We start from the raw sequence: 11314 nt of genomic DNA, 5'->3' as shown, positions 1-11314 counted from the left end.
TGGCTAATGTACAAAAACAATGTTGAACTTATTCAATATCTAGAAGGGAATGAAGACTAGAAATTACTTCCATGCTCTTTTTAAGTTTACCCCTCAAAGCAAAGAAGTACTCTTAACTGTTGTTCATGCTCCTTCTTCCGCTGCTAAAAGACACAAGTTATGGAATGATTTACAAGCTTCTCTACCTCCAGATAATACCCCATGGATTTTTTGGGTTATCTGAATGAGGTTACCAGTCCTTCAGATAAATCAGGGGGCCTAAAATTCAGGCAGTCTCAATGTACTAATCTTAACAAGCTAGCTGAGGCTGCATGCATGGTCGATTTGGGGTTCTCTGGAAACCCTTTCACATGGCATAATGCAAGAGAAGGCCTCAGTTTGATTCAAGAACGATTGGACAGGGCAATGGGGAACCCGAGCTGGCTGAACACCTATCCTAACACTCAGGTATCTTACCTCGCTCGAACTTATTCAGATCATAGTCCTATTTTAATTAGTTTATTTGATAATCGTAAAGGTGGTCCTTATCTTTTTAGATGTAAAGCTGCATGGTTAGAACACTGTGATTTCACTAGTTTCTTTGTTAACAATTGGGATCTACATAATTTTGATTTTCTTAAAGGCAAGAATGAGTTTCTGGCAAATGTCAAGAATTGGAATCATAATATTTTTGGTAACATTGCTTATCATAATATTTTTGGTAACATTGCTTATCAATAAAAAAGATTGGTGGCTAGAATTGATGGTATATATATTGCCCTTTCTAAAAAGTATTCGGCTTTTCTTGTTAATTTGGAAAAAGATCTGCTTTTTGAATTGAACCATATTTATAAAGTTGAAATAATAATTATTTATGCTCAAAAGTCTAGTTTGTATTGGAGGAAAAACGCTGCCTGTCACACCAAGTATTTCCATTTAATTGCTAATATTAAAAAAAACAAGAGGAAAAGTTTTAACTTTGCAAGATAATGATGGTAATTGGATAATAGATTTAAACCTTTTGAAATCAATGGCTAGAGATTATTATTTAAATGTTTACAAAAGTGTTGATATTGATACTAATTTGATGAATAATTATCAATACCCTAAAGTTAATTCGGTTTGTTCTAACCCTAGTTTTCTTTTGCCCCCCACTAAAGAAGATATCAAATCCCTTCTTTTTCAGATGGACCCCATATAATCCCCTGGCCCAGATGGCATACAACCAATTTTCCTTCAGCATCATTGGTTTACTCTTAGTTGTTCAATCAAGGTGCCTTATAAATATAAAATGCTTCTCTGGAATTTGGTTAGAGATATCTTACCCGTAGGCACCACTCTCAAAAAGAAAATACATTTCTTTGATCCAATTTGTATGAGATGTGAGGCCCCTGTGGAGACTCTATTCACATTTTCAAGGATTGCCCAAACTCTTCTGCCTTTTGGTCTTTGGTTTTTTAAAAATTCAATCATTTAAGTATTAATTTGCAGCGTTTTTATAATATAATACCAATCTCTCAGATTGGTTGGATTTTAATCTCACTAACACTTCCTCTTGGAAAACTGTTTTCTCTGTTGCTATATGGCATCTTTGGAACACTAGGAATGTTGCTATCTTTGAACAAAAAATGGTTTTCATTCAATCTACTTTTAACAAGTTCTATGTTGATTATATTTTCCGTTTGAGATTGTTGGAGATTAAGTGGCCTCTAAAGTCTATCCTATCTCAAGCAAGTATTTGTTACTTGATCTACATCACTTAAGGGGATAATATCTATTTTTTAGGAAAGTAAATAGGATGATATTTATCCCGTTGAGAGTTGGTTAAACCTAAAATCTTAAGTGATAAGGACTCCTAATATTATAAATATGACATCCTTTGTAGCCAATATACGTACAATTTCACAGAGAAAATAATCCACACAATTGAGAGTGTTTTCCATTAGAGTCATCGTCCTAAACTCTGGGTTTTGGAGTGTGACAATTGTTGAGGACTCTAGTAGCCCTCCCGGTGCAGATTGTTAGGCGAGTTCTACATCTTGTTGAGTTTCCGCTTAAGTGGTAAGTATTGTGACTTACCCAATTAATTCCTATAGAGATTAAACTAGGCAACTATGGACAAACCTTCATCTTACACTACTCAGATTCCTAGAATTTGGGCTCCACCTCAGAAAGGTTCTATAAGCTCAACACCAATGGCTCTTGGATGAGTATAGATAATGCTGGCGGGGGAGGGGTGATCAGGTGTGAAAAAGGCATTTGGCTCACGGAATTTGCAATGAAATTCAATGCCGTGACCGCAGCTTCTGCTGAACTTTTGGCCATAAGGGAAGGTTTGCTTATAGCTTGGGATAAGAAGATCAAATACCTGGAACTTGAAACAGATGCTGAGTCTTTAACTAAGATGTTGAAGGATCCAAAATCTTTTGAAGATCACGACTTAGGCAATGTTATCAGAGATGTTGGCTCCCTTTTGGAAAGGGACTGGAATGTTAATGTTTTCCATGCTAGTAGGTCTGTTAATTTCGTTGCAGAAGTGGGAAGGACTAAGTACAAGACGGGAGAGAAGGTTCCCTTCTCCTACCCTCCTGCTGAAGTGTTTCAGACATATGCTACAGAGATCCCAGGAATGCATTCTGCTCCGTTGCTTAGTTTCAGACTTGTTAATCCCTCTAGGACTATCTTTTATAGTACTTTAGTTTATGCTGCTATCTTTTGTATAAAGCTAAACTTGGATGATTATGAGTGGCTTTATATGCGCTCTAATTGTCCCACTTTTGGTCTGATGATTTCGATCATCAGATGCTCTATCTTCTAATATAATTAGTAGTTCCCTTTTGTGTTAAAAAAATAACGTTGTTATTACAATCATATATATTCAACTAATCCTATTCTTTGTGAGAAAATGATAGGACATCACAAATTCTTATATGTGACTGACCACGTGGTAAACCAGTCATCATGGGGGTTACTCGGTCAATGCTACAGAAGTTCTTGGTCATGTTATAAGGGTTACTTTGTTCTTTTACAAGCGGCAACATGGTGTGGCCAGTCGAACACAAAACGTGTTGGTAAGACATTCATTGAAACTAAAAAGCGAAATTCTTACCTACCTTTTAAAAAATATGAGAAAACACTTATGAATATTGTGAGGACAATTATACTTATATATTCCTATTAATATGACGTTAATTGCTTCTAAGCTTTTCTTTTATGTGATTTAATGATTTAACTCTTATGAATAGTGTTAGGACAATTCTATTCTCTAAAATATTTATATATCTATTTGCTTTTATTAACGTTAATTGCTTTTAAAAAAAATTTAACAATAGTGTGCGAACATTTATACCCCTAAAATATCTGTTTACATTATCTCTTTTCGAAAATGGCTAGCTATAGAGCGCGCAATACGCGCGTTAGCCACCCTAGTTATTTGAAAAATATTTAAAACATAAACAATTTACCTTACAAATGGAGAATCATTAAATACCCTTAAAATTAATGTTATTAAATAATAAGTACATTTGTTCAAAAAAAAAATAATAATAATAAGTACATTTGTTCAAAAAAAAATAAAAATAAAGTACATGAATTTATTTGAAACTCAAGTTATACAAGATAAAATTGAATACTACGTAAGTTCTTGCAACCTTTCCTGCACTCTAGAAGTCTCTACTCCAATCCTTGAACTCCGAGCCTATAGTACAATAAGAAAAATTCTTGTGTTACTTGACTTACTTCCTGTGTTTAATTTTAAGCAAGTGCTACAAATATTATTTACGTGGATCTCAATTTATTTGCCACATATCATAATTACATGTCTTATGGTTTTTTTTTTCCCCTACTCAATTTACTTTATTCTAAGCATTCTACTTTGCTGTCTCACTCATTTAATATCAACTATAAATAAATAAAAATAAAAAATAAGATAAATAAAAGTTACCCTAGCATGGAGAGTGTGGAAGACATTGTTCCCCGAAGTCGAGAAGGTAGCATTGACGACTTCAGCCCCTTTTTCCTCAAGAACCCTAATCACTTCATGTAACTTGATATCGCGCTCACCTCGTTGCACCACAAGTTGCACCTCTAAACCACAACCCAATTCTTTCACTTCAATACGATGGGTAATAAGCCAGAATTATATGTCATCATCGTCGTATCATTAGAACGTAAGTTTTCGGTATAAGAAGTACTTCCTTCTTGATTAACCATTAATTGATCTCTTCTCTGGCTTAAGTTCTCTACTCTTTCTCTCAACTCCACTATGTAATTTGTTGTTTGTTCTATCTGATCAGCTTGAGATAGTGTATCCTACACAACAAATATTTGTTTAACATAGTGGTTGTTTGAAATATGACTACCGTATTATTTTAATGATAAAACAATATGATCAATTGGGTTATTTTTTGTCATTATAATATTATCTTAATTAGTGTTTTAATATTTACCATGAAAATATAATTTTTGAAAATTAATGTTAATCCAACGTTAAAAGAATTGTTTTTCGAGATATTATAAAAAATAAAAAATTACATAAATAAAACCAAAAATTGGATAAATAAAAAAATGTTGATGATGCTATTTTATACCAAAAATAAAGAAATATACTTTATTATTTGAGAAAAATAAGTTAATTATGGACTAAAGAATCATTACTCATATAACATTATGATAGTTATATTTCAAATGACTATTGTAAAATTTTCAATAAAATATGCTCTAAAATATTGAAATGAAAAAATAATAGAAGGCGGAAGATGTAACCTTGTACTAGGTTCCTTAGTCGTGAAATAAAATCCGCAAAATCATTTATTAGGAGACAACATTCACAAGTATATAAACAACTTTCATCTCCTCTACTTCAATTCGTATATACAAGTATATTACAACACAATTTGGTGTGTACATACAGTGTACACCGGAAACATACATGTTAAGCACGGTCTTAAGAATTACAGCATAATAGTCTCATGATTTCAAGAACAATATATAATATACTTTTAGGGTATAATTTCTTGAAAGATAAGATCAACTCAGATCTCTTAACACAAATATATGTTTACATTTTAACTTCTTAATATCACCTACAATTCATGATTTAGCTGCTAATAATCTGGATAGCCTAAGAATTGAAGTTCTAACAGCTAGGGCTAGTTGGTTCATTTGGTTCAACCTCTAAAAAAGATAAATAGCTTATTGTGTATTGTAGTTCATGTCGATCTAGCGACTGGCGTATAGCCTTAGAAACAAGATAATCTAGGCGGCTACGGTGCATTCACCTTACTAGGTTTTACACAGCAGCACTTGAAGTGGTGTACTTAACCCATCAATCAATTAATATCATCATTATAACTCACAATTTAACAACCAGGAATAATCCAAGATTGAATGAAAAGTAGAAGAAAAATAATTGAAAGATCAATGCAAACAATAGTTAGGTTATTCTAGGTAAACAAAGATGTACTGTATAAAGATTTATACAAAAAGATTATATATTAACCATAACTCTCTTGAATCTTAGAGAGGATACTAAAGATTATAGCTCAAAAATAATGAAAAAAACAAGGATCACAGTGCCTCGATCTGGGCTATTTTAATTTAGACCTCAAGAGAGAAATTAAACAAAGAAAACCTAATTTTCCCGAATATAGTTAATAACCCTAGCTACGACTATTGGCTTGAAAATAAACCTAAAAATATGTGAAATCTAGACAACTCATTTAAACCATCTTCAGTTACTTGAGGAAGACCTAAATCTGAAGAGCTAGTAAATTACATCCTTGCTTATAACTCAACTTTGCGGTGTTTCAAGGCAGTTTGTACCAGTATAGACGACCAAGCAAATTACAGTTAAAGTTATGGATACTCTTGGATTTAATCTGTATATATAATAATTGCATCTATCCAAAGTAACCTATACATATATGTAGCACAAAATCAAGCAAAAATAGCATATTACTAGTAAGAAATTAATTATACGACCCGAAATCGATCATATACATAAGCACTGAATTATGAAATTGTTGAGGAGGAATAATAGAAGTGAGGGTGGAGCAAAGTTGATTGAAGTGAGATCTGTTTCTCTTAGCAGCATAACTATTCTTTCTTTGCGGCTGATGCTTAGACGATGAAGAAGGCGTTTCGCAACTACTTTTCATGATTTAAACGGCCAACGCTATTATTAAGTTATTCTTTTTGTAGGAGACGTATCAACTCTTAACTCCTTAATCTTGTCCAAGTCTCGTTTAGGGGATCATTTTTTCCCCCTATTTTAAGTAAGTCTTGGTCTAGCTTAATCTTTCTTCTTTGGACTGCATTATGTAATTAAGTCTTCTCATTTAACATTTGTCAATACATATATAATCTCTATCACTAATATTTTTAAATGCCAATGTACTACAAAGTATAAAATTTTATCATCCCTTCATTTCACAATGATCTTCCCGCTTTAATCATATATATTTGTCAATACATTACTTTGATCAATGGCCATTAATATCTTTATTAGTTACATATTTGTAAAAAAAAAAAAAAAAAAAAATTAACAATTTTTTTGAAAGAAAGAAAAATAACAATTGAATATTATTACTAAACTACTTATTGAGCCGAATTAAATAAGATCCAACATGATTGTTACTGTTTTATCTCTTTAGAGTAATTTAGAATATTCTCTCATTTTATGAATAGTGTCAATATTCCTGTACAAAAAAATAAAAAAAAGAATAGTGTCAATATTTTTGTTTTTTGAAACAGAATAATATCACTGTCAATATCCTCGTCATAAAAAAAAATTAAAAAAAAAACTGTCAATATTTTAAATGGAAAGATCATTGTAAAATGAATATAATACTCCGTATTATATACTCTATATAAAACTATAAATCATGACAAATATAAGGCGAATTAGTGGATCTCAAATAGAAGACCACTGAGTTTTTTCATTCATATAACTATTTATTAGTGGATCTCAAGCCAAAAGTGCTAACTCACATATTGTATTGATTCGGATGAAATTTTTTATTAAGACGATCATTGATCAATTTTGGGATAAAACTAGCTCTGAGTTAATTTGTACTTGTATTGGAATTTTAAAATTTTCAAAAAACTGTTTGTTAGTGTCATTATGTTTTTCTTATCTCCCATTCCTACATATGCAATGATGTTTTTTTCTTCTTCTTCATGCGCACCATAACCCGTAACACACGGCCACGTGCTATTAAAATTTGCTTGCAATATAGTAGGCCCATTTGAATCATAGCCTAATAAACCCCAAGAATTATTTAGCAGCCCAACATCCAGCTTAATAATTACTTTATGGACACTGTACACTTGGACCCAAATTACAAGAGGTTTTTTTTAAAAAAAAAAATAAAAAAAAATAAAAAAAACCAATAAAGCTATCATATCATATTATATATCACTAATAAATAAAGTCGGTCTTGCAGCCAAGTCGCGAGACATCGACTTGGCATTCAAGTTTTTCGCCAAGTGTCATGCCACGTAGGGCGACAAATAAGTTTTATTGTGACACATATGATGCTAAGCGAAGTTTAAATAGATTTTTAAAGATAAAAAAGTTGTATAGAGTTTTATTATCGATATAATTCTAATATTTCATATATACAAAATTAATCATAACTTTTAATAAATATTTTATAATTCGGTACTATTTCCATCATAAAATTCGTTTTAAAAAGTTCTTTAAAATAAGATTCATTTATAATATATTTTAATTTATTTACAAAAATAATAGAGGATTAGTGAAAATAAGTTTTAATCATGAAAAATAATTTTTGTTTTGGGAAAAAATACTTTTAGTTCAATAAAAATAATTTCAATTCAATAAAATATAGTTCAATTCAGTATGTCTAAATATCCTGCATTATTAAAAGGGATATGATCATATTTAACATTCAATTCAAAAAGTTTATCCTAAACTTTTATCAACCATCTGAATATCATGCGGGCACAAAACTAGTAATCCACATGCACATGGCTCATGACCCACTATAGCGCCTCTTGTGGCAAGCCTAGACCGAAGTAACCCGGGTGCCGACCCGACCTACGTCTAGCTCAATCATTAGGTTTTTGTTGATAGTGCTTGAGGTTATACACGGGGATATGTCTACATCCTATTGCATGTTATAAACCCAAAAGAATTCTAAAATTGTCTTGGTGTAAAAATGGTTGAACATAAATGGGCGACGAGTTGGAGAAATGGAGCTTTCAATGCCCAATCAAGAATCAACAGTGCACATTGAGCATTCAAGCACACGTGTACCCAACAATTTCATACCACATGCTATAACATGTGGAGTTGCAGCCAAAACAAATTGACCCACCAATTTCATCCATCTTATTTAAGAATTTTGTTGAAACTTGTAACAAGACAAATGCTTCCCTGAGTAGGCTTTAATTTCTAAAGATCGACATAATATCATATCATATAATTTGGCCAACTTTTATAATATATTTAATCACAAATCTTTATACGTAACTGGTCAAACCGTATCACCAACTATTACAAGATTAAAGTTACTTTGTAAGTATTATAGGGGTTACTTGGTCAGTGTTATAGTGGTTACTCAATCAGTGTTATAGATAGGGGTTACTTAGTCAGTGTTAAAGGTTACTCAATCAGTATTACAGGGGTTACTGGATCAGTTTTATAGGGGTTACTTTGTCCGGCCAGATGATATGGTTAGCCGCATACAAAATGCATTATTATTTAATTTATTTAAAAGAATATTAGAGAATCAGTAAAAGAAGTTTTAATCATTAAAAATAATTTTAGTTTGGTAAAAATATTTCCAATTCAGTGAAAATAATTTTAGTTCGATAAAAATAATTTCGAGACAATAATAACATAAATATTTATTTACAAACAAAACTTCACAAAGTATACTCCATATGATCTGATATCATATGTCTAAATATCCTACATTATCAGAATGAATTATTAGATCGTATTTAACATTCAAGTAAAAATGTTATCTTAAAGTTTTTCAACCATCTGGACATCGCTCGGGCACAAAACTAGTCACTAATAAATAAAGCCGGTCTCGCAGCTAGGTCACGAGACAACGACACTTGGCATTCCAGTTTTTCACTAAGTGTCGCGCCACATAGGAGATAAATAAGCATTATTGTGACACGTATGATGTTAAGTAAGCGATTTTTGGATAGATTTTTTTTAAGATAAAATTGTTGTATAGAGTTTTATTATCGATAGAATTCTAATATTCTTTAAAAACAAGATCCCTTTATAATATATTTTATCACAAACTTTTATATGTAGCTGGTCAAACCATGCACCAAGAGCCACTTCGTTAGTGTTATAGGGGTTACTTGATCAGTGTTATAGTGGTTACTCAATCAGTGTTATAGATAGGGGTTACTTAGTCAGTGTTAGAGGTTACTCAGTTAGTATTACAGGGGTTACTTTGTCCGGCAAGATGGTGTGGCTAGCCACATACAAAATGCATTGTTATTTAATTTATTTTTAAAAAATAATAGAGAACGAATCAGTAAAAGTAAGTTTTAATTTGAAAAAATAATTGGTAAAAATACTTTGAGTTCAGTGAAAATAATTTAAGCTCAATATAAGTAATTTCAAGTCAATAATAACATAGATATCTATTTACAAACAAAACTACAAAAAGTACACTATTATATAAATATTAGTCAAATGATATCGTATGTCTAAATATCCTACATTATCATAACGGATTATATGACCGTATTTAACATTCAAGTAAAAATGTTATCTTAAAATTTTATCAACCATCTGGGCATCGCCCGGGCACAAAACTAGTTTTATTTAAGAGTACTCTAAACCCACCAAAGTCAAAATATTTTTGGGGAAAGAGTCAAGTCGTACATACTTGTATCCCATCTAGCTACAAGATGAGAAACGGTGTTACAAGAACGTTTAACATGAGTAACAATACAACTATCGAACCAAGCTCTGTCAATTTTAATGTCATCATAAATAACAAATAAAGGAGAGAGACCCCTGGTACTTGCGTTCACCTGGTTGACCACATTCACAGCATCACACTCCACCCATATGTTCTTGTATCCCATCCTTCTAGCAAGCCTCAAAGCATACAACTCTGTCATTGCTTCTACATACTCCGATTGAGATCCCCACACCTTCATAGTTGAAGCACGTAGTAGTTTACCCCCCGCATCACGCCCCACCACACCAAGACGTACTAGCAGCTCCAGCAAGAGTAACATGAGCATCTATATTGAATTTCACGCAACCAGAAGGGGGAGTAGGGTGCCAGGCATCAAAGCTGGTTATACTAGCCTCGCCAGTAGCCCTCCGAAACACCTTAATGGCATAAGAGTTGTAATCTTGAACCAACTTGTAGAAACCCGCTGCTAGCATAACAAAATTCGGCCTCTCGCTATAAAAAAATTAACAAGTTCCTACACCTCCACGCAGCCCACATAAGCACAGCCATCGAGCATACCACATCAGCATTACATTTTCTTACTAGCCACTCCCAACGAGACGCAAAAGACTCTACAGGGGTACCAACCAAATTAGCTTGCAACTCACTTTTATCCCACATTTCCTCTGCCGCTTCACACTCAAACAGTGTGTGGATAACCGTCTCTTCCATCGCCCCACAAATTTGGCACGAACTCTCATTCACAATGTGACAATGTCGCAGCCTGTCCTTCACAGCCAGGTTGCCTTTTACCGCACTCCACATAAAATGCTGAAGCTTCGGAGGTCCACGCAACTTCCAAACTGAATTCCACACATCTTCATTTATGTTCTCATTGTGGCCCTCAACACCCCCCCCCCCCCCAATTTTGCCAGCTAATAGCTTGACCTCACCGCATACATCCCAGTCTTCGTCCATCCCCAATACCTCATATCAGCTTTTGGCACAGTAGGCACAGGAGAAGCAAGAACAGCAGCGCACCACTCAGCCCGTACAATGTTTGTAATCTTCGAAGCATCCCATCCACTCCTATCATCATAAATCAGCTCACACACTTTCATACTTCCCACACCATTAGCATTCATAGAAATTTGGCACGGCTTACCATCGACAAGCAGCCACGAATTAGCCCAAATATCAATCCCCGAGCCATTTCCTATTCTCCAAACCAAACCATCACGCAATAATCCCTTCGCACCCCGCATACTCCGCCAAGAAAAACTAGGATCGAAACCCCTATTAGCCTCAATCACCGAAGAATTCTTGAAGTATTTGACCTTCAAAATTTTGTGGAGTAAAGACGACTCATTCGTGTGCAATCGCCATAGCAAGCTTCGCAAGGAAGGCTTGGTTAAAACATTTGAGATCTCGAA

General features: G+C 33.3%; 2 protein-coding genes across 2 annotated transcripts; one reads left to right on the top strand and one right to left on the bottom strand.

Annotated features, from left to right (window-relative positions):
* Nucleotides 1-201: 201 nt before the first annotated feature.
* On the top strand, nt 202-720 carry LOC110686746. The gene has a single exon (XM_021863352.1). It carries the CDS (start codon nt 202-204, stop codon nt 718-720), a length of 519 nt encoding a protein of 172 aa, XP_021719044.1.
* A 2890-nt stretch (nt 721-3610) lies between these two features.
* LOC110686745 lies at nt 3611-10140 on the bottom strand. Its single transcript, XM_021863351.1, has 3 exons — nt 9864-10140; nt 3923-4089; nt 3611-3676 (listed from the first exon to the last, which is right to left on the bottom strand). The coding sequence occupies exons 1-3, from the start codon at nt 10138-10140 to the stop codon at nt 3611-3613; spliced, it is 510 nt and encodes a 169-aa protein (XP_021719043.1).
* Nucleotides 10141-11314: the final 1174 nt, after the last annotated feature.

This window comes from Chenopodium quinoa, unplaced genomic scaffold (genome assembly GCF_001683475.1).
Source record: "Chenopodium quinoa cultivar QQ74 unplaced genomic scaffold, ASM168347v1, whole genome shotgun sequence".
Taxonomy (NCBI): Eukaryota; Viridiplantae; Streptophyta; class Magnoliopsida; order Caryophyllales; family Amaranthaceae; genus Chenopodium; species Chenopodium quinoa.
This window is presented reverse-complemented; position numbering and strand designations above follow the sequence as displayed.